This window comes from Gorilla gorilla, chromosome 5 (genome assembly GCF_029281585.2).
Source record: "Gorilla gorilla gorilla isolate KB3781 chromosome 5, NHGRI_mGorGor1-v2.1_pri, whole genome shotgun sequence".
Taxonomy (NCBI): domain Eukaryota; kingdom Metazoa; phylum Chordata; class Mammalia; order Primates; family Hominidae; genus Gorilla; species Gorilla gorilla.
In genome coordinates, this window is record NC_073229.2 from 120148233 (window position 1) to 120173509 (window position 25277).

General features: G+C 36.3%; 2 protein-coding genes across 3 annotated transcripts in view; both read left to right on the top strand.

The window, feature by feature from the left end:
• Positions 1–1818: 1818 nt before the first annotated feature.
• On the top strand, positions 1819–4495 carry LOC129534448 (proline-rich protein 36-like; the record flags this gene model as incomplete). The annotated part of the gene is made up of 1 exon (XM_055391557.1): positions 1819–4495. A coding segment is annotated over one exon (588 nt), but the record flags the coding sequence as incomplete, so codon positions are not given.
• FUT9 (fucosyltransferase 9) overlaps positions 2329–25277 on the top strand; it is a 203386-nt gene continuing 180437 nt past the window's right edge. For both annotated transcript variants that reach the window (XM_004044422.5, XM_055391556.2), the window contains exon 1: positions 2329–2411. The gene's annotated coding sequence lies outside the window, so the exon portion shown is untranslated. The remainder of the gene's footprint in view (positions 2412–25277) is intronic.

A 25277-nucleotide genomic window follows, 5' to 3' on the forward strand; every position in this document is an offset into this window, starting at 1 on the left:
CCTTTGCTTGGCTGTAAGGCATTATAGCTTGTGTATTTGTCTTTGCCACTTTAAAACCATAAAATGAGACTATAAGCTATTGCGTTATAGTTTCATAATTACAGGAGGAAAATAGTAAAAATTGTCAAAAGTAAATTACTTTAATAAGGAAGGGATGAGAAATATTATAAACAGAAATGAGAAAACAGAGATTTAATTAATTCTTGGTAACCATCCTCTGCCCAAGTAGCCGCTGGCATTTGCAAAATTTATTGTTCACCTCTGTAGTATAGGCACCACTGAGAAGACTTAGGGAGCTGAATGAATTGTAAGTCTTTGCCAACTTTTTATTTCTATGGTCTTTATTGAAAGAATAACAGTGGGTGAATTTGCATGATACACCTCTGGATCTCTGAAGACAGTAACACATGCCTTTTAAAAGGGAGGTGTATTCGAATAATTAGATGTTTGTTCCCTAAATAAGGAGGTGGTTCTCTCAGTCAGGTCATTAGGTAAATGTTGAACCAAATATTTTCATTAGCAGATATACTCAACAGGACAGAGTCTAGCAAGTTGATACTGCCCAGCCCATCAAGTAATACTTTATCTCCAACATTGTTTTTTCCTTCATGTGAATGTATACAGGAAAATCTAGAGGTTTTTCATCAATATTTAGGTATGGCCTATTGCATTGAAAATGTTTTTCCACATTGCATTTACAGTCAAGAGAGCACTTTTTAAAATATGAGAACATTTGTTATATAAGACACACTTATGTAAAATGAAATGCCTACCTTATTTATTCTAGAGACTATGATCCTTTAGGCTTTTAAAAAAACGAATCCACCAACTGAAAGATTACTTCATTTTTTTTTAAAGCAACACAACCAGCCAGCCAAACAAAATCAGAATCTCTTTCCCTCCTGGGAATGTCTGGGAATAATTAGCTCACTTTATGTGTTATGTTATTTGAGGAGAGTTTTACCAGACTTTTTTTTCTAGTCATATCTTTTAGACACATAATCTACTTGCTCCCTGTCTATCCCCAATTACGACGTGAAAATTATAAAATAAAATTACGGCTCACGGAAATCAGTTAATAATGTTCCAGTTGTTTTTATATTTACTGAATGTGTGTTAACTCACCCTCTGGATCTCGCGCGTGTATCTGCCCTCAGTACAGTATCTATTTGCATGCGCCTCTTTGTAGTTTGCGAATATACAGGATTGATTTAGAGTCGAATAGAGGAAACGAAAATCCACAGTACGAAAGCGGGACCAACCCTAGGAAAATGCAGGGGGAAATGAAAAGCTCTGTGATAAAGAGATTCAGAGATCTTTCAATCCCTAGGTTTTTAGAATGTTGAGAAAAGGGAGGAAGGAAACCAAGACAGAAGGTAATGGGCTGTCACTATGCCCTTCACACTTACAACCTTCCTAGATCATTGAGAACACGGTCCGAGGCAATTGGGTTAAAACGATATATGTATATGTTTCTTTTTTTACCTCGTTAGCTGGTCAACCCCGGCGGTAAACAACCAAGGCCACCCCTGCCCAGGCAACAGCTCCAAGGAGCAGGCGATGGTTGCCGGCATTGAGCTCCCTGCTGGCGCCTTCTGGCGGGACGGCCAGTGCCAAAAAGCGCCCAGGGAAACAAACACCAATGGGGGACTATACAGATGTCATGGATGCACATGTAGGATCATAATCTGCCCAGAAAGAGGAGAGAAGGAGGGCGACCGGCTGCGGATCCTGGTCCAGGAGCCGCCGCAATGGAGCGGGCGGCAGTGTGCGCGCACAGGTGCCACAGGCCGGTGGCGCGGAGAGCTGTAGAGGCTGCCTCCCGAACTCAGCACTCGCACCAGCGCGCTGAAGCCGCGGCTGCTGCCAAGCTTGGGTAACCCCCAGCCTGAGCCACGAGAGGAAGAGCCCAAGGAAAGGGCGCGAAGGGGGAAGGAGGGTAGGGTAGAAGGAGGGCGGGGGAGAGACCCATCGCCTCATCTTCCATTTCCCCTCCCAAGCTCATTTAGTGGGAACCTTTGCTGGGCTCCTGCGCGCCTCCCTCCCCACCCCCTCAACTCTGGGCGACCATCTCCCCCTCTCCCCTTGCTCACCCCCCACCCTTCCTGCTCTTCCGTCCCTCCCTACCGCGTGCCTCCTCCCCTCCCCCTCGCTTCCCTCCCCTCCAGCGGCCGTAGCTGTAGCAGCTTCAGCGAAGCCGGAGATGGGCAGAGAGCGCGCGCGGCGCAGCAGCTCCAGATTCACTGCTCTCCCCTGCAGCTCCCCGCGCCCCCGCCGCTGTCGCTGCCTCGGTGTCCCCCAGCCCCAGTCGCGCTCTTAGGACAGCGCCGCCACCGCCGCCTGGCCCTGCCTGCCTCCTGCGCCGCGCAGCCCTCGCGAGCGCCCCGGAAGGCGCTTTACCCCTAGGACCGGTGAGTAGGCGGGAGAGTGCAGGGGGTCGGGCGTCAAAGCTTGGCGCGGAGAGAACATCTTTTGGTTTGGGAGGCACCCCAAACCAGCTGCCGTGATTCCCCGTCCTCCAGGCAGAGGGTCCAGGGAGGGTGTTGCTCTGTGGTCCCCAAGGGGATGTTTGATTTCAACTCCACCTGCTGGCAACCTGAACCCCTCTCCGTCTTGGGGACAGCTGCCTGCAGCTCGCAGTCCCGCCTCACCTTCCAGCCCCCAGGCTCCCACACTAGCAGCAGTAGATGGCCCCGACCCTCTGGTCACCCAAACAGGGTCATCTCTACTGTTACCGTTCCTGCGTTCCCACCTTATGCCAGTGCACAAACGCCCCTATCTGCCACCCTTCACCCGATCTCGCGCTGACAAAGCCTTCTCCACAAAGTCCTCCCTGACCCACCTTCTCTCCTTTCCCAAAGCCTGGCTCTCGAGCCCGACTGTCCCGTCCTATTCCTTCCCAGGGTGAATGGTCCTTAGTGAATTCTGACCTCATTCCTTCGACACAATGGTGCCTGTCCAGATTTTCTGACAGTCACCTCAGGAAATTGACACAGACACGCTGTGATCCTGGTTTCTGTACAGTTACTTTGTGTGTTACTCAGCACCTGGGCTGTTAAGGGTATTATCAAGCGTGAAAAAATAAAGACAAAAAACAAACCCTTTGGAACCAAACTTTTTGTTATTGTTGTTTTAAAGCGCAGAACTATTTGCATTGCTTAGGTTTGTTCTGTTCATTGAGAGGCGTCTTAGCTGAGTACAGGAAATACACCTATTTTACCTGTTCCTGCGGAATTGGTCTTACTTCCAGGTTAAGAACGGAGGACTTGCCTAGGTGGTGAATCTCTTTCAGCAACAACACTATCAAAAGCTCAGCAACTCTTGAGGATAAGAAGCTTTTTCTTGAAGGAGATGAGAGTAGCACCAAACTTACCCTTTAAAATCTTCTTTGAAATTGCAATAAGCCAAAGCTCTTATTTTTCTTTAGGTGTAGTGGCTAAAAGAGGGATAAAGGAGGATTAGAAAACATTGTACCAAGAAGCTCCTGCACTATTTGGGTGCTTCCAGAGTTGTGTAGTATCTTAGCACCAGACGGTATTGCTGTAGAAGTTTTCTTAGGACAGTAGTCGTTTCTTCTGAAACCATGTTTACCGTTTTATTATTTCTAGTTGGAGTGCAAGAAAATAAAGAGTTGTGTTCGATGAATGAATATGAGCAAGGGGGATGGAGTGAACATCGGGAGGGGTCATTTAAATAATAAAATTTGTGCTCTCAATTTCTCATGTATTGAAATCTTAAAAACAAAACTACCCCACGCAATTTATGGTTTAATACTTTAGAGAAATGATGAAAAGGCATTCATTTCAACATGGCATTGTACTCCATGGAACCCTTGGTCATAGAACTTGTGTTCTAAGCAATACGGATAAGAATATCCAGAAATAAATGTTAAGAACTTTAAAAAGGTGCCCCATTGAGGCATGCAGTGTGTCAATATAAATTTCCTGGCATTATTATCACTATAATTTGAGGGGAATATAAATTAAAGTGCCATTCTTGCTCTTGCAGTTGGTGGAGAGAGATGTATGCTTCATCACCTCAAAGGAGCAAGTCTCAGGCTACATAAGAAATAGGAAGGGAAAGTTGAGCCATCATCTAGGGAATTTGTTAGTGAATATTGCCTTAATACCTTCTCCAATGTCAGGAATTTTTGTTGGTTTGTTTTCATTCGAACTGTATCTGAGATTTTATTTCCCTTTTGTGTAGACATAGGCAGAAATGCACTGAGCAAGTCCACTGACAAGGGGTGGTTTTAAGTAAGTGTGGATAGCCGCATTAAAAGTCAAGAGGGGCTGTGAATAATGAGTTTATTGTTGGTTTTCTAAATTGGAAAATTTTAGTTGGTTATATTTAGGGCTTGACTGAGAACATTCAAAGCTGTACATTTGGGTAACATTAGGGTGACTACTATGCACAGTATGTCCAACAGTAATTAATCTGTATCAGAATCAATACATCCCAAATTGAAAGCAAGGAGTAATACTTTGATCAGTTATTGCCCATAATTATGTTAATGATAAATTAAAGTCAATGTATTCTAATATAATTCCAATTAACATGAAAATATTAACAAGGTCTCAGCATTATCTATGAGAATGCAAATAACTAGTCTGCCAAAAATTTTGGCAAGAATTTCTATAAAGAATTATGGTGAGCTGAAAGTCAAGAAGATTTGCCAGGATTTAATGTCATTGTCGTTAGTAAGAAAGCCTAAACAGTTAAATATAACATATGGGGAGGTAAGGCACACCAATATTGGAATGGCATATCTTTGAGTACCATTGAACTGTGTCTTATAATGCTCGTAATTATATGCCACCTAGAGGATGATGGGTTTAAGTGTTTGCAATGTTAAATATAAATTAAACATTATAAAGAGATATTTAAAATTATGGAAATTATATAGATTATTCCATCAACAAGTTGCCATCGGTTGAATGTTCCATGTGAAACCATGTTTTGCCTTGTGTGTGATGAAGAGAAAGAATGGTTAAGGAAGAGAAAGCTGCAGGAAGGGAAAGATAGAGAGAAAGGCTTCAACCCCTTGGAGACTGGCTTAAATTCTTTAATCAAATTAAGGTGACTAAATACGAGTTCTATTATTTTGGTATTTAGCTACCTTATTTGATTAAAGAATCAAATAAGGTAACTAAATACAAGTTCTATTATTTGGTATTATTTTGGTATTTGGAATAGCAACTGTTTTCCCACTTGAATTTTAGGATATGACTCCTTAATTATAGCAATAATAATACAAGTTTTTTAAAATAAAGCCTTTTATCCTTTTATTTAGTAAAATCTGAGCATCAGAGGCAAACTATTTTGTGTAATCCAATTGATGAATTGAACTAAATAAAATTCTAGACAAATTTACAAAAATACCTTGAAAAAAAAGCACACATATTCACACCTCACACATACCTAAAATTATAATAATAGATAAAGAGCTAAACAATTTAGTGTCTTGTGAAGGCAAGAGGATTCAGTCAAGAGATAACCACATACAATATTTTTATACTTTAATATATATTTCTTGTATTTTCTTTTTCATTGCGGTGGATGTATTATTACATTTTTATAAGTATTTTCATTTTTATTTATAAATTCATGTCTCTATATTATAAAATGCAAATTTTATAAATTCAAATAACCCCCAAATTACAGTTGGAAGTATCAAATTATTACATAAATGTTCATAATTTTGCTTTCTGTCTTGCATTCAGGAGGGAGTATTTAGCAGAACGCATTCTTAGGAGCAAATATGTAAAATGAATATTTCAAAATAAGCATGATGATTCAACCAAAGTTTTACAACAATGCTATAAAGTGATACTCTCATAAACTCTAATGTACAATTAAAATTCCTAACAGAAACATTTAAATTCTGTGATTTTTACCTGTGACTGATTGTGTAAAATTCAATTTTATTAATTTAGCTGCAAATGGAATGCTCGGCATTCTTAATAGAAACATTCATGGAATTCAGATGTTGATTAGAAATATAGAGAACATTCCATTTCTTTTACTCTACTAATGACTTGCTCAAGGTTTCAAAGTAGTTAATAGAAACAGAATTCAAATCCTGGTCTCCCGATTCCATGCTGTATTGGTCTTTCTATAAAATAAAAAACATTTTCCACTTCTTTTATTTTAAGATGTTAATAAAGGAGAAGTCAGTATTAATGTTAAAGAAATCTGAAAATAAAATGAAATAAAAGGTCTGTGCTTCTTCAAGGACTATCTCAATGCCTAGACTTCTAACACATCATAGTTAAAGGTAATCAGTCAACCAGACTTTTTCATTCACTCCCACCTTCAGGTTAAAGCTTGGGAAATATTCAAAAATTAAACTGCAACTAGCCCACCTAAAAATCTTTTAACATTTTTGCATAACTTTTATTAGAAATTCCTCACTTATGCAGTGTAAGCTTTTTCATGTTAATAGCATGTCATGGACACTTCCATATAAGCTTTTATAGACAATTGACTGAAAAATATTCCTAAAATAACAGATTTTAGTTTCTGTAAGCAAAATGCACTTACAGTTTCATCTCCATGCTGATTCAATATTTACGTCATCACAGAGAAGGTTTCGTATCCATATGTTTATTTATTTTTAAATTTTTACCTCCATAGACTGTGAATAACTCAGGTGGTCAGGGAAGGTAAATTTGTTTCACAAAGTTTCAAGCCCACAGATGAAAATCCTGGCACTTTTAGCTTTCTCTTCACTGATAGCCAAAGGGATCAATGGAAGTGAATGACTAAATCAATAGGAAACCATCATCATTACTGCGTAAAAAATAAGCTCTAAACTGTATTCTTGGTGATGGTGGCTCATCACCATCATTTCATCTAGGAAGAGTAACATGGTGACATATTTTGATATCTCCATTACATTTTCTGGAACAACACTATATTATCTAAACGTGCTTGGACTGATGTAAACTAGGGGAACCAGTGATCTTGCTCTGCTGGGTGGCCGATTCAAAAGCTGAGGCATTGATCTTAGGCATTGGTCTTCTTATAGCACATCAAGATGCAAATTTGGATGAGAGGAAAACTACACTTCTAAGGCTCCCCTGACATAGTTTCTTTGGAGTGTAATTCAGCCTCTCTTTATTGAGAGCCTGTGGGGCAAGAACTGAAGTGATGATGGCAGGCACAAGAGTAAGTATGATTTAAGCTCTGACCTCAAGCCGCTTAGAGTTTAAGTGGAGAAGCCAGTAAGAACCAATAGAAAGGAGTGATGAGACACCAGCTGCTTTAACCTAGGGATGTCACCTTGGTATTAAACAAGGGTGTCTAGGAAAAACTCAAAAAGACCAAAAAAGAAAATCTGTCTTGTGTAACATGGATCTAGGCATGCTGTGGCTAAGGCTTGACAACAAAAATTATTTAGTTCCTTAAAAAAAGCAAGTTTCCATTGCTTTCTGTACTAATTTTAACTCTGACAGAGTTTTTTTTTTTTTTTTTTTTTTTTTTTGGACAATGCAGGAACCTATTAGTAGTATGAACACAGGTAGTCCCAAACTAACAAATTCAGTGGTTGATTCAGTCCTTGGAGGTCATAGGGTAATCTTTTAATGGAAATGTAACTAAGTATATACTTTTAAAGTAAGTAGGAAATGCTTACCTTTTAAGAAACTTAAATCTTCAAGGAATATTCACAGAGAAGTACAAGCAGAGGATGCAGGGAAGGAGGTTATGAACAATATGTGTAATAGCTTTCTATAATCAAAAGCTTAAAAACCACTTTAGTAAGTTAGACAACCTTAAAAGGTATTTGTAATTATCTATGTTTTATTTACTCTGATGAATGTTTATTGAACAGTTGCAATTCAGTGATAGAAAACGAAGATGACATATAGTTGGGATGATAAAATATAGACTCATTAAGTAATTTGGGAGAAGTATATGGCAGCATTTAAATAATACGTATTACATGTCATCTGACCCAGAACATGGACTGGACAATTACTTTTATAGCCAGGTAAAGTTTATAATATATATGTTATTGAAAAAAATAATGGCTCCAAACAGCTTCTGAAGGTACCTGAATTATACTATAGTAGGAATAGCTTACGCCCATGAAGGATCTGGTTAATTTATGTTCAATATTGGTTTACCAAGAGAAAAAAATAAGGTATTCAATTTTTACATGAGAGGGAAAAATATACCTCCTAACTTGTTGACTGTTTTATGAATACTTTACAACTTTATGTTTTCATGACATTCGTTGTGTGAAGAAAGTGTCTGAGTTACATGGGTAATATGATTAGAGAGCTTCAAGGAAAAATGGGGAAATCTTTGACATGAGATGAGCTACAAGACATAGGTGTTAGTGATAACGATGTTTCACTGCCCTGACCTGTAGAGAGCCAACTGAGCTATTTCACTAGTCAATTCCTGCTCACTTTCAAGGGTCCTAAAGGGTCTGAGATTAATTTAACCCACTAAGTTAAGTATGAGTGACTGGTTGTACTCCTTGTTTTGAAGAGGCTGCATGAAGGCAGTCAATCCAACTTGTCCTATTTGTCTTCACCAACAGCTTAATTGTGTTTGTCTGTCTGCACTGAACGGTTAAGCAAGAGTTACAGAAATGGGAGTGGGAAAGACATCTGGAGGTGTTGACAGGTATTGCATGGGAAATGCAGAAACTGAGACCATCTCCTGCTATTTCCAGTAGTTTTTTTGCTTTTGTTAAGGTGAATATAGATCAAATCATGGTCAGAGCTTTCTGGTGTGGGATGGCAGATCTGGCAGAGAGTTAAATTTAAGGCACTTGCAACAGTTGAATGAGCCACTTTTTCATGTAAAGCTGAGATGGCACTGGAAAGCTGGGCAAGCTACAAGCTGGAATATACTCTTTCTATTTTATAAGCGAGGTTCATAGGACCCCTTTTTACCTTTGTTCGTCATTGAATCTGAGTTGGTACACCCCAAAATGAAATAGTATGCCAGACAGTCATAAGGTCTTCAGGATCAGGAGTTCAGTTTTGACAAGAGCCCAGTAGCAAGCTAATAGCTGCTTTTCAAATGAGGTGTACCTGGTACGTGTACGTCCTGTATGTTAAGGAGGTGATCTGTCCAAAATCCCAAAGGGCTCCTGTGAATGGAAGCTGCTTACGTTTTCCTGGGGCTCCAGTTAGAAAAATCATGAGTCACAGAAACTGGTAGCTCACAGGTTAATTAGGGATGTGGGACCCCAAATATAGAGAGAAGGCCACAGCCTACTAACACAGTGTGTTGGTTTCTGCTTCATTCAAAAGATGCTGATTTTTTGGACCAGCTGACATAGAAGTCCAAGTAGAATTTCCAAGTGAGGAACACACCATCTCCAATGCCCAAATGTTCCAATAAGGTCCTGAACATTGTTGGGGATGAAGAGACAGCAGTTTTTCTTTGACTACCAGAAGGGTTAAACATTGTGAATCTGCTCATATAGTCCCAAGAAACTTTATTTGACAATCAGAACCCTGAATTTTGTCAGAATTTATCAGCTGCCATGGTTGATAGAAGTGTGATAACACCACAGTCAATTCCCATTGCAATGGAAGCTTCTAACTGGCTGATTAACAGGACATCATCTGTATAGTGAAAGCTTTGCACCACGGAGAGTAGGGACACTTATGCTGACTTATGTACTACTGATGGCAAATGGCAGAGGAATGTTGGTACCCCTGGGAGTAACCTGTAGTAATGTGGGAGGTTACTACAAATGTATATTTGTGGCTATGTTGTGACTTGATCTTTGTCCTCAGAAGCCAGTGGTATAGAAAAGATGGTATTGGCACAGTCCAAGACAGGATACCAAGAGTTTAGTCTGTGCAATGGATTCAGTTACACGAATAGTTGGGATTATGGGATTAACAACTTGATTCAGTTGGTGATAATCCATTCCAAGCTTCTAGCTCTCATTACACTGTTTCACTGGTCATATAGTGCTGTTGTATTAAAATACTGCATCTCTTAGCACCCATGTTCCCTTCAAGTCTGTAATCAAGGCTGTGATTTTCTTTCCCCTTTTTCTTCTTATTGTTTTTGTTGGACCATCTGGGAGGAAATAGAGAACAAGACCAGAAAGTGATTTATGTGTCCATTTAGCACTTCACTACATTTGGCCTTTCCCAATTGTGATAATCTCCCCAGGCACTTAACTGATGATGAAGTATAAGCACTTAATATATTAATTACTATATAATCAGATATAGAAAATACAACAGTACATGGAATTGGCCCAAAGGGCTCCATTCATGAGATGATGTTAACTTGCCTTTCTCACTGTGAACACTGCTTAAACCCCACTAGCTAAATCAGACAATCTTCTCTTTCTACAAATCCAGTTAAAAACATGACTTAGGTGTCCACATCCCAATATCCTAAAAGTTTGATTCCCTTATTTTCCTGAAATTCCCCAACATTCTTGGATAGGTGCATATGTCATTTGATACCCATTGGGAAGAGAGACACCCTGACCTCTAGTCATATTTCTCTTTAAATAAGCTGAGATTATGGGAGAAGGGGACAGAAGAATCAGAGGGCAAGGGAGGAGAGAGACTTCATATGTACTATCCCAGTTTCAATGATATTGCAGTGGCTCATGGCATAACCAAATTAACTTAGAATATTGTTGTCCACCCAATACTCTATATTGGGAGCAGGACTCCTGTGGCTGGCACCATCTATTTCATCCTTGGGAATCCTTTGACTCAGAAGCCACAGATACATTGCTGTTTTTGCTAGGGTATGGGGTTTGTGACCTCTGGCTGACTCAGTCTTGGCTCACACAATGGTGACTTTAAGGCATCCACCTTAATTTGGGGCATTAGCTGCCACAATATCTTATATCTCTTAAGTTCTCCCAGTTTCAGCATCAAGGATAGGGAAGTTTCTCTGCACAGTGTTGATAACCTCAAGAATTTACCTAGGTTTCTTTGGGTCTGTTTCTCAATTTTCTAGTGGGTCAATTTTATCAGAATTCTAGACTCAATCCAGGCCATTAAGAGCCCAAATACTAGTCAATGCCTCATCTGTGGCTTTTCACAGGAGTTTTTCTGTCTCAGAAAAATCTCCTCAAGAGGAGTAAAGCTTCCTTATAGCAGCAAAGTCCCACTGCAAAAACTTTTGATAGATTTTCTCATTACTTCCAAGTGGATCTAAGGTTGGCATGAAGGCGAGATTTAGCTGTAAGTCAACACAGCATTTGCCATGATTCCTTGAGAAGCAGTATGATCCATAACCCCCTCCTTTCCATTGTGAGCCAAAATTCTAATGATTCACCTCGTTTCTGGCTACGGATTTCCCTTTTCACACTCAATATATGTACACATTACTCTTTACTATTGTCTGAAAGAGGGTAGAAGCTTCTGCCTACCCAGTGCAAATCTTAGTATTGTTACGGTGCTGCAGGTCTGAGACTGGACTCTAGATTCCAGTCTGGAATTCTCAGACAAGGAACTCGTTCCATTTAGAGGAAAATTCTGGCATCTGTATTTTGCCTATTTTTGTTATTTAGCTTGCAATGACCTCCTTGATTCCTCCTCATTAAAAGGCAAAGAAGTGAAGGACTGTCTATTGCCCAGTGGCCCATATAATTTGCAAACATCTTTGTTACTGATTCTTACAGACTTCTCTCAAATATTTATCTTCATGAAATTTTTCAACATTCCTGGATGAGTGTGTATATCCTTTGATACTTATTGGGGATATGGACCCTTAGTTATGTTTCTGTTTAAATAAGCAAGGTCGTGGTACAGGGACAGAGAGGAATCAGAGAGCAGGGAAGGAGAGAGACTTCATATGTACTATAAGTTTCAAGTGATGTGGTGGTGGTTCATGGCATAACCCAATTAACTTGAAATATTTAATAGGCCTGCAGGGCTCTCATCTTTTCTCTTCCAGAAAGCCATGACTTTGTCAGCATCCCATCCTCATCACTAACGTTATAAAAATCTCTGAAGGGTCTGAGATTTTTCCCTGCTCACAACTTAACATGAAAGTCTGCCACAGTTGAATGGATGCTGGTAGAAAACAATAGACTCCTAGGTCAGAGATGAAGGACAATTTATTTTTCACAGCAATAGCAGTAGCAAAAATATCAACATTTTTGTCCTGTTCCCTGGGTCCCAATTTCCACAAGGCAACATGAAGTATACACATTACCAACAAAAAGGCCCTCAATTTAAGGAATGTCACCCCTTTATAATGGGCAATGAACATGCCTCTCTTTGTTCCAGAAGTTGCTATTTCTATCCAAGGCTGTCTGCTTTACAAACATGTTTTAAAAATAGTTCAAAACAAAAGCAGTCAATGATTCTTTCATAAGATGTGCAAAATGTGAAAGACCCATGGAAAATTGTCTCCCAATAGTGACAAAAGACTTCAATAAGTGACTGTTTGGATAGGCTTCTTATCTGTGGTATGATATATGTTCATCCTTGCTATTTCCTAATGATGGAATGCATTAAACTTTTGTTATCTGAGATTGATGAACCTCTCACTAAGATAGAAAATAAGAAGGAAGCTTTTGGAGCAAATATATTGTATTTAAGCTGCAATATTAGAGTCTTAATTAGTAATTTTTGACTATAATCTATATAGATTACAGCATAGGGCATGTTAAAGAATTGATAATTTCTATGTCAGGAAGTAAAAATGTGAGCCTAAACCACAAAATATATTAAGCATATACTTTGTGTAATTATAATGTATTGTAAATCAAAATCATTAAGCAAAAATGTGTTATTACATATTTCCCATGGCCGTAATATTTCGCCAATGCTTTATAGTTTGAAGGGTGTCCAAATTTTCCTAAATAATCAAAAGAAAAAGGTGCAATGCTGCTTTAATATGTTTAATTTTTTCAAGACTGAGCATAATTGTCATCTTCTCTAATAGGCATCTCCTATACACTAGGCTTGGACACATGCCTTTCTCTGTATTGACACAATGGCAGGTTTATTTGTACCATTTTATGCCTTTACAACATCATATTGGCCTTATATATTTATGTTTCCCTGACTGGATTACTCTGAAATTAAAACTTGTTGCTTATTACTCTTCGTACTCCTAGTGCCTACCTCCCCAACTGAAGCATGGTGAGTATCCAATAAATGCTAGTAGAGATGAACTGAAAGTAACAGTGTCTGTTAATGTTGAATTTACTTTCAGGTATTCCAGACAATTATGTCCCATGATGAATAACTGAATGGAAGATGTATAGCTGAAATAATTTATAAAATTTCTTAATGACCATTGTTTTACTTATAGTCATGTAAATATTCATATCCTGATACTCATTCCCAGTTTTGAGACATCCTGAAACATTTCAAATTTTGCGTTTATAGTCAAACTTTAAGATTTTATATTGCTTTTATACTTTTAGACATTGAAGAGAGCCTCACAAAATTAAATGTAAGACTTTGGTTAATTATCAAAAGGTTTGGAGTCACTGATTTATATTATACAGAATTTACTTCTATTCTAACCCTGCATTAGAAATTTCAAAGCATCTCGCCTTTCTTCTTTTTCAAAGAGGTAGACTGAAGATGAATACGTGTCCCTTTCTCTGCCCTGATGCACAGATGTTCCTTCTTTATTTCTTTGTCATAGTTTTTTTTTCTCTCTCTTGCGTTCAGATAGATGTCTGCTGCTCATACCTACCTTTGCGGTTTCTGTCACCACCCCACCTAATCATTATTGTTGTTATCGCCAGTGCTGCCAACCCTGAAATCTGGTGTACTTCTCCCCTTCCTCTTTTCTCAAATTTTCCAATTTCTTCTGACTCTTATTGCTTACTCATATTCTAAAAACAACAAAAACATCAACAAAAGGACTGTCTCTAAGGGACAGCTGCCCTTTCCTTCTGTGCAGTGAACTTGAAGGATCAGATAAAGTGATGGGTTCTCTGGCTTTTATTCTTTATTTGTTGGTTATTCAAGGGCTGGCTGTGTCTTCACTTCACTTCAAGGGCTGTATTTTTCTGCTTTTTTTCCAGAGCCATTTTGGAAATTTAAGAATTCTAAATTCTTGGATTTTCATTAGCCAATGTTTTGCTGTTTTCTTCATAAAAAAAACAGGTTTTTGTAATTTTTTTGTCCCTACATTGCCTTGTTATTTAATAGCAACATTAACATGTGAATACCTTAGAACTTATAAAATATGTGTGTCATTTCAAGGAATAAAAAGGTTGGAGTGAATCAAACACAAGACAGATATGTTTTTATGGGAAAAATGGAAGGTCAGGAAATGACTGGCTTGCTTGGAGTATGACAGTGGCAATCTTGTGCAGAAGAAAAGAGGAAGATATCGAACAACAGAAAAACAAAGAAATACTGTAAAGAGAAGAAGGGGCAAAGTAGAAGTTCTAGAAAAATAGAGACAAATATTTACCTATATTATAATAGGGCTTCATGGAAACACTGCGTTATATGGGAAAAAAAAACACAGAGCTGTAACCAGATATAACTGGGTTCAAATTCTTACCTGTTTATTGAGTTAACTATTCGACTGGTGCAAAATCACTGTGGTTTTGGCCAGTATTTTTAATGGCAAAGGAATGCTTAATTAAACATTGAGTAATGTTTAATGTTTTTAATTAAACAAAGACTTAATATCAACTATTTAGCTGAGAGATTAAAGTCAAATTTCTTAGTATATCTGAGACTCTTTCCTATTACATAAAAATTTTGCTTAATGATTTTGAATATGGAATTGGATAATATGTAGAAATCTTTGAAACACTGACTGGCACTGTAAATTCTAATTCAATAAATGTTACATCTTCTCCATACTTAAGAATTTAAGAAGACATAATCATTTCAGTTTGTAACAAATAAAATGAGCCTATTTCCCAAATAGACAATTAGCAAGTGACAATTAGATAATCCAATTCGATAATCAGCAACTAGGAGAACTTTGGAACTTTCAGAATATTATATAGTAATGCAGGAAGAAGCATATAATGAGCACGGAAGAGCTAATTAGAATCATACTTTCCATGATAATATGAAGTAATCACTTAGAAAAGAAGTTATCTGTTTTAACAATTATTCAATCACAGTGGTATAAAATTTTTTCCACAAGAATTAAAACTCATGAACAGGAGGAGTTCTTCTTTTAACCAGGATGAACCAAACTGGAAAGACTGTCAATCCCACCATCACAAGACAAAGCCAGAGGAACTACAAAACCATAACTTTTGTTAAACCTGTTGTAAAACCTAGTTCACCAGGCAAACAAATATCTAGGTTTTCAGGAAATGATAGGTTCCTCCACTGAGAAATGAGTCATGGGGATAGTGTCATATGTGGCAGAGAATAGAACAGGACCTGGCTGTCATACAAGCGATGATAGAAATTATTATTATCTAAATTATCTAACAAGAAATTCTGTAAAAAGCTAAAATCATTACAAATTGCCAAAGACTGACTGACAGTTTAGAAAATCTGGTAATCCCTGACACAAGGGTAGTTTGATGTCACCCATTGGGGCTTATATGTGGACTTCCACCAGGTACTTATGAGAAATATTGGAAGCAGGGTGGGGACAGGAGGGAGCCTCTTGGTAATACAGGTGCAGAGTAAGGGATTGGCTGCCACTTCAGATAAAGCACAAAATCCCAGTCTATTCAAGCTCGCATCCCACATCCTAAGCACAAGGCTAGAGGAATGTGAAGTCTTTGGCACCCTGAAGGTCAACTCTTGACTAGAGTAACTCAATGCCCCAAACGAATGGCTTTAGAATAGCAAAAGTACACTCTGTTTCTAGGTATAAATGATTGGCATCATTCCCAATTATTTTGCACTTGATATTTGAAATTTAATTGACAAATTATAAGATATACAAAAATTTAAGGAAAAAAAAAACGATTGTCAAAAGAAGTCAAGCAATGAACAAAACCAGACTTAGGGATGATCCAGGAGTTGAAATTATCAAACAGGGACTATGACTAATGTATTAAAGAACCTAATAGGAAAAAGTGGACAATCTGCATGAAAGGATGGATAATTATGGCAGAAAAATTGAAAGTGCAGGAAAGAGCAAAATGAAGGTGAGAAGTGAAAGGAAATATTATCACAGATCACAAATTCTACAATAAGTGGATAAATTTACCAACAACAATCCCAAATATGGTGCAGCTAAGAACAGAGTTTTAGAATCCAAGAAGCAAAATTGATCAAACTGAAAGGATAAAAAGATACATCCACAACTATGGGTTTTTCTGATGACCAGAACTCCTCTGTCTGTAGTTAATAGAACAAGTCGAAATCAGTAACTATATAGAAGGCCTGAACAACATCCTCAACCAGTTTGACATAAATGATAATTATAGAATACTCCACCCAATAACAGCAGAACATGGAAGAAAATACTTACAAAATACACATCATAAAGGACTGATATGCAGGATATATAAAGAATTCTCACAATTCAATGATCAAAACCATATAACCCAATAAAACAAGTTGCAAAATATTTGAACAGACATTTTAACAATGGAGATACATGGTAGGCAAAAAAAGTAGTGAAAAGATGTTCAACACTGGTAATTACTAAGAAAATTAAGCAAATTAAAATCAGAGTAAGATATCACTGTAGATCTATTAGAGCAAAATGAAAACAGAACAAACAAACAAAATCATGACCTTACCAAGTCCGAGTGAAAATGTGGAGCGGTTGGAACACTGGTACATTGCTGGAAGGGATGCAAAATAGTACTGCAATTTTGGAAACTGTTTAATAGTTCCTTATAAAGTTAAAAATACAAATATCATATGACCCAGCAATACAATTTCTAGGTATTTACTCAAGTAGAATGAACATGTGTTTCTACATACAAAGTTATAATGAATATTTAAGTGAGAATGAATACCCATACTTGCCAAAAACTAGAAACAACCTAAGTGTCCATCAATTGCTGAATAAATAACAAACTGGTATATTCATACAATGACATACTACTTAGCAATAAAAAGGATTGAACTACTGCCCAGTGAAAAAATGCACTCAAAAGGCTACATGCTGCACAATTACATTTATACAACATTAAAAAAATAAAAACGTAGGAACAGAAAACATATCAGTGGTTTCGAGGGGTTAGGGTGGGAAGTTGAGGCTGATTTTAAAATCACAAGAAGAAAGATTTTGGAGGTGGTGGAACTGTGCTATATCTGGATATACACTGGTGGTTTGTAGGCCTTTGTCAAAATTCATAGAACTTGCCAATTTAAAAAGGTTAATAATCTGTTTGCAAATCATATTTCAGGAAACCTGATTTTTAAAAAATCATGATTGGAAGAATGAGAGAAGTCCCATTAGGTAGGTCTACATGTTAGGCACTTTCTAACAGTGCCTAGAGATGGTTATTTCACATATTTTTAATTCCTTGCAATTTGAACATTTGAGTGTATGTGTGTAAACAACCTAATTTTGGTAAATAACATTTTGCATTATTCCAAAGTATTGACACACATCTATATTAATGAAATCTTTATTAAATTCAATCATCTTAATCTAAACTTAACCTTGAAGAGTTATTGGGAAAGGATTTTGAGACAGATTAGTAGATAAAAAAACTATAATTTAGAGAGGTTGCATGGTTTGCTGGTGCTATTAAGCATTGTAGTCAGACTAGTAAACATATACTGGGAGAACTTACCTTTAAGTAGAGTTAGGGTGACTGCCCCCCAAGATCACGGCCCAGTGTAGCAAACTGGTCTAGTAAAAGATTATCTGCCCACAATTGGACAGTAATTATTTAACAAATAGTGTATCCTTCAATAGAGCAACAGAATATTTATTCCCTAGCAATTTATAAGGAAGCATACCTTTGACCTGCTCCATCTACTAGTCATCAAAAACTTAGTTATATTGATTAGTACATTTTGAAGAATTGACTATTGCTCTAAGGAAATTGGCCCCAAATTTAAATACTTTACTTCTACTTTTAAGTCTTTTTAAATATATTTTTCCTAGTAATTTATTTCTCAGTATATTTTACAAAATTCTTGATGGAGAAGAATTTTAAAACAAAACTAGTACTTTACTTCAATTAGTCTGAGAAACACTCATTCCCAGGCATTCAAACTAACTAAATAAAAATGACAACTGAAAGATCTGTAGCCAATGTGGCCTATGGCTTTCCAGTTTGCAGTTCTTCCTTTAAATATTCTAAACTTGAGACCTGTGTACCAAGACTGCATTATTCTCACCTTTTGCAGAACTGATGTACCTATGTTACATTTTCAGTTTACATTGAGCTCTGTGGAACATACTGTTACATTTAAAATAGGACTTTTAAAAAAATCCAGTTTATTAAATAATACAGAGTCCTTTTATGATCATCTACAGGAGAAATGTTTCTCACACTTTGTTTCCCGGAGGAGTCATACTTATTTTGTTACTGATTTTATTGAATGAGCCTCTTTTTAATGGCTGCTAGGAAGCTCAGTGTCAACTTTCTATCCCTAATGACTACGGAGAGACTATGATATGCATTTTTAAATTATGTGACTTAATTTATGAATGTTCTTGTTTAATTTTATGTTTCCAACCTTATTCAGTCAGTAATTTTTTTCTCATAATACATGTTAACTTTTAATAAAGTAAAGGACACTAGAAAGAAAGACAAGTAGTAAGGAAAGAAAAGAAAGGAAGGATTACTCAAATATGCTTGTATACTAAGTATTAAATATCTGAGTAACTCTAGAGTACATTACTTCTTTAAATTTTACTCTCCTAGATACCTAGTTGAAAAATATTCTTTGAAAATATAACTTTGAAAATTTTAATGTTAAGAATATCTGCAGTAGGGGGAAATTTAATACCATTGTCTATACGTGAAAGTAGGCAGTAAAATTTACCCATATTTCCTTTTCAGAACTCCCTGTTCTTAACCAGGTTATGTAAACTTGGAGTCCCTTCATTATTATCTCTATCCACATGGTCTCACAGTGTTTCAGGCTCCTGATTTAAGCCTGGCCCTGTCTATAGGCAGGCTGTGTAACCAGAGAGATAACAGCATCCTACTGAGATAATATGCTTTTATTCCTAATGGCAACCTGAGGAGTAGAGGAACAGTACGTGTTATTAGAGCAATTGTAAGAAAACTTCAGGCCAGATTTGCATCCTGTTCAACTCGGCATGACGGTTTTTTGATTCCCGGAAAGAAGTTCCTAGGCTGCTAACCAGGAAAACAATCCAAGCTATTAAGAACAACTACATGTGGTTTCCAGCTCTCTACAATGAGAGTTGAAATTCTGTATAATTAATTACACCTTATGCAGATAAAAAGAAAGGAAGCGTAAAAGCAAACCACTCTGCTAGTGAAAGTATGAAAAAATATTAAAAGCTTATTTGTTATCAGTAGTTTCATAACCACTGCCAAGCTTTGTTCTAAGATTTTGAATATATTGGATTGACTTTCACTGAAGAAAGAGTAATTGTAATACTTTTCAGCTTATGAGACCTTACATCTAAGTCTCACTGAGAACTTTTTGATCACTAAAGCTGCTAAACAGTTAGTGAACTTCTATTGAATAGAAGCATTTTCATGATTGATGAGACAGAGCCACCATTAAAATGGGGTACAGCAATCCACAGATAGAATAAAATTACTTATAAAGGGAAATGACTCCACATTCAATTGAAACAGCAGGTCCAGAAAACATGTAAGAAACAATTAATTATATAGGCTGAAAATTGTCCAAATCCCTGGAAAACTGTCAAAGGTCAATTTCCCTTCACCCTAAAATTATTTTCCTGAGGCACATAAAAATTTTATTGACATAGACCAGTTGTATAAATAGCACAGAATATGTTAGAAAGCTAATTTTTTCTAACTAAACAATTATATAGACAAGCTGTCTTCTTTCATAAATTTGTCTTCTGATATACCAAAATATAAATATTCATACACACTCAAATTCAAACACATATTTGTTCTTATGTACATACAAATACAAATTAGCAAATATGTAAACACACATACAAATACACTCACACACAAATGCACATATACATATACATGCTTACATATAAATACACACATTCATAAATATATACACAAATACACACACACACATATTCATCCTAAACTTACTTAAACACCCTAAATTCAGAAAAAAAACCTCCAAAATTTAATAAAAGGCATAAAGACATTTAACTTAGGAAGGGAAACCACAGGACAAACAAGAAGACAGAAAATATAAGCCCTATACAGTGCTGGATAAGCAGGGTCAATCTGACTTCCCATTGGTAGCACTTTTTCAGTATTCTCTTCTTATTTCCATCTTAGTTCTTGATCTTCATATCTTTTGGCTCCTTCCTCCAGCACATCACCCTTCTGATGAAGCAGGCACAGGAGCAGAGGCAACCTCTGTACCAACTTGGGAAGAGGTAGAGCTACATCATCATTAGAAGGAGTAGAGGAGCATTTTATCATTATAACTGTTACTAAAAGATAATTGCCTATGAGGTTAGGGTTAAGCACTGTAACCCTATTACCTACTTATACTGTTCCTGTTTTATTTAGAATTATATCCAATAACCAATATGAAATCAAACTGGCAGAGAAAAAAAAGCAGAAAAAATAAACAATAAAGCAATACCAAAATGGACCATAAAGTATAATTCATGTAAGGAGCAGTACACGTTCTTACATTATTTTTTAAATTATTGTCTTTATTTACAATTTCTATTGAACTAGTGTGTAAATATTTCAGTGCGAGATAAATGCTCTAGATTAGGAAATGAATCAACCAGCATGAATCCATTTGAGAAGCAACGGAACAGAATGGTTCTTTATCACACACTTACTACAATAAGGGCGATTTAAATATGTGCTTAGAAGACCACCACCTGCATCCTTGTACCCTAAATTATGCCTCTCCAGACCCCAGACTTGTCCCTGCATTGAACCCAGAGGGCTTGTTTAACAGGTGCAAAGAATGCTACCAAAGTTCTTAACTGGAGGTGAAAAAAAGAAATTAGCCATGATTTCTCTCGTTTTTCAACTTTTAACTTTGTAAGAAAGATCAGTTTTGGAACAATGGCCTATTACAAAGCAGAAGCATGAGAATAGTGGTTTGGGAACTACAAGGTACCAGTTGTTTGGATAAGAGGAGATAAGCAAATGATTTAAATAAGAGAACATAGGCAAATTAGCTACAATTTTCTAAAAGCTCTGATAAAAGAGGGACAAAAAGTCATCAATTCAATTAATTCACTTAAGGTCATGAAGTTACTAAAGAGAAGAAATCTTTATTAGAAAAAAATGATATAATTACCTTCTGTAATAGATGATGTCCTCTCCATAAAACCAAAATGCACTATTACACATATGAGGAGAGGGAGGGAGGGAAAGAGGAAATGAGGAAAAAAGAGAGATGAAGAGAGAGTGACAAAGTCAGAGAGAGAGAAGAGATCCTATTTATTCTGGGAGCATTACTGAATTACTATTATTGGTATGACAAAAAAGTGCATAAATGCATTGAAAACAAATTATTTCCTCCCCTGTTTCTTTTCTTGGAACAGTAAATGTCACTCTATATTTAGACTTGAATTTCACACTCTTCATCTCATCTTCCTTTGCCACCCATAACCTTATTTTCTCTTATATCTTATTCAATTTCCTTTTATCTCTTAATACATGCATCCAACACATTTAATTTCTTCTATTTTTTAGAGGTAATTTTGGAAATACTGTCCCATAGTTTTGAAGACCAATGTAATATTTACCCAGGAGAACTTCAAAAGATACTTTAATTTTAATATTATAATTAAAATATAATATTATATTATATTTATTATTATATATTTATATATTATATATTTATAATATATTTAAAATATGTTTATAATATTATATTTATTATACTAATAAATATAATATATTAAAATATAATATATTATATTTATTATATTAATATAATATATTATGTTTATTATATTAATATAATATAATACAGTATTATAATTAAAATATAATATAATATTTAATAATAATATTATGAAAGTTCCCATCTGCAAAAGAATACTTTTGATTTTAGATTTCTTATATATTTTGAGCCAAAACCTTTACACTTCAGAATAGAGATTCTATATAAACACTAAATAGCTTAATATTTAAAACATAATTTTCATTCAAGATGTTCTTTAAAATAATAGTTGCGTTAATTTTTTAAGGTTCTAAGCAGATTTCCATGCTGCAAGAGTAACAAATTATGAAGAGTAAATATATATCTGAAATTTGCTATTATAATTAAATAAAACCAAGAGCAATGTTAATCTGATACATTGAGTCTGTTCATGGTTTGCATAATCATGATGGTGCAGATGATTATTAGACATAAATGCTAAGTAATTCACATAAATGACTATCAGTAGAATTACTTAGTTAAACTAACTTTTTGGGTTTCATTTCTTCCCATTTTGTCAGTAGGGCCTTTAGCGGTGATAACTTCCCCATAACATGTACATTTAATCATGATTGTTATTAACTCAAATATAATATAATGTAAATTGTTTCTTCCTTACAGAACCTTAAGGTTCTTTCACTGGAGAGCTCTTCAGTTCATCCATGAAGCTGAGTCCCAGATTAAAAACCATTGCTGTGGTTTGTCTATATTTTGGTGTATCAAAGCAGACAAAAGAAAAGGAAAGCACCTCCAATCCATCCTAATAATCATCCCACCTTCCTTTCTGCTTTCATATGACATTTATTTAAACCAAGCTATAGCTGTGCTTCTCAAACTTTACAGTCCATGTGAATCACCTGAAGATATTTTTAAAATGCAGATTCTTATTCAATAGATCTGGGTTGGGATGGGAGATTTCTAACAAACTCTTAAGTAAACTGCTACTCTGGAAACCACACTTTGACAAGCAAGGGTCTGTAAAACTAGAAAGCTAGAGGCCTTTTAGTTCATGGCTCTTAACCAAGAGCCTGCGAATCTCTGGGACATTTATCCACAGGTTTTAGGATTCTATGAGTCCCAAGAAATAAAATGCAAAATTTTATATGTATGTGGGTATGGGCATTTTTTTATTTTCTGGAGAGTTAACAGTTATTAGCCTTTGTAAGAGGCTTATGAAGACCTAATTAAAATAAGTGGGTAGTGATTGAATCAGTCCCATTTTTAGATGAGTAAACTAAGGTCTAAGGAAGCTAAATTATCTGTGAGGTTCACAGAGTTTGTTACAAACCTAGGAATTGCATCCAGGTTTCTGGTGCCTAATCCAGGGGCTTTGATTGTACTAGACTGTCTTTCAAACTTTGATTTGAGAGAAATAAGTGTAATAATTCAGTAAATACATTTAATAATGAAAGAACAAATAAGCAAGTGAACACATTCATGCATATGATCCTTTGAAGAGAAAGCATAAGAATATTTGGCCTGGATTAAAGAAGAAACTGATGGTATTGATATTTAATGACTTTGATATGGATGAAGTCGGGGAACAGCAAATACTGGAAAGAGGGGCAGCAAAAATGGAATTTAAAGATTGACCCTTCAGACTAATCTTTTTCTGGATAAAACTCTGCAAATGCTTAGTCATTAGTCATTAGTGTGAAAAAAATTTTTTTTGAATGTTAAAAAAGAGAAAAAGACCCTTTTTATCTTCTCTGCAGAGAAATGTACTTGTAAACAATATCATGTTTTCATTAGCCAATTATACCTAATTGTGAATACAAAATGGCACAAGCACAAGTTCTTAAAATAATTACTGCAGTGATGAGTGAGGTGAATGGGACAGTGATTGATTTGTAATACCAGTGAAATGTGCACAGAAATACTGGCTAAGACTTTAAGCTGGGCTATGATTCTGAAGGTATTAGAAGTTTCCAGACAAGTGAGCTAACTTGAGCCTAATATAGACACCTGAAACATACACCTAATCCCTGCATCTTCACTGCAGGTGTGTGGTGCCTTGAACAGAGAGTGATGCTTCGGAGCGTTGCCACAAGTAAGATGTGTAAGATGACAATAGACAACTTCAGGTAAAAGAAATACAAAATATGTAATTACAACATTTTTAGGAAGGCATGAGTTTCCATTTAATTTCCAATTATGGAATCAAATCAGAAGAAGAGTAAAGTTTTCAAAAGAGAGGTTCAGAACGGTTGCACATATTCATCAGAGAGGATCTTCTGTCGTATCTGGGTCAGACGAATTCACTGCAATCTTGGAATCTGAAACATGAGTAATATTAGAAAACTGAGGCCATCTCAGGCTTCTATTAGCAGAATACCTGGCTAACCAAAACAAACCAAAACCCATTTTTAATTCTTCTTCTTTGCCGTTATGCATTAAAACTATAAAGTGAATTTGAAAAAGAATCTGGGAGACTATGAGGAAAATACAGGGTAACTTCCTTTAAATTTTTTCTATTATGCTTTTAAAAAATGTTAAGAATTCAGAAGAGATTTGGCATTTCTAGAAAAGCAATTCTCTTCCAGAATGGTAGCTGGGGAAAAATATGTCCAATATGTTTCCCACCAGCTGCCAGAGATATATTTAAAATGCAAATCTGACTAGGTCCAATCTATTCTTCAACATCCATCAATGGCTTTTAATTGATATCAGGATAGTGTTTGAATAGCTTCAAATGGCTTTGAAAACTTTCTTAATCTAGTTCTTGTTTATGTCACAAATCTCATTTTTCACTGGTCCCCAGTTCCTACTTTAAGCTTTGGTGATACTGACCTGAATGACCTTCTTTGCACCATCTACATGAAAATGTGGCTCTTCTTTAGCTTATGCTTTCATTCTGCACAGAATATCCTCTTTGGCCTGGTTAATTAACCCAAAACTCAGGTGTCACCTCTTCCAGGAAACCTTCCCCAAACAACCAGCCTGGAATAATCAAGCCTCCCCTCAATGCTTCAATATTTCTACCTTAGCACTTAATGTATTATTCTGAAATTATGTTAGTGAACCTGCCCTTCTTTCTGCATTGAATAATCTCTAAGAGTAGATGCATGACTTTCCTTTTGGTACTTCTATCACTAAGCTTAGTGATGGGCACATAATTTACGCTCAGCAGATGTTTATTCAATTGAACTGAACATCATTCAGTTATATATATGTGTACACACACACCCACACACACACGTATATGCCATTAGTGAAAACCAAGCAATGGAGTGCAATTAGTGCCAATTATGTGGAATGCAGGCATGAGACAAGGGAGGAACTTCACAGTCCTCAGAGTATGTTTATGGTGATAAACAATCACGTTCGTGCTTACTACCTATACTACCTACTCTCCAT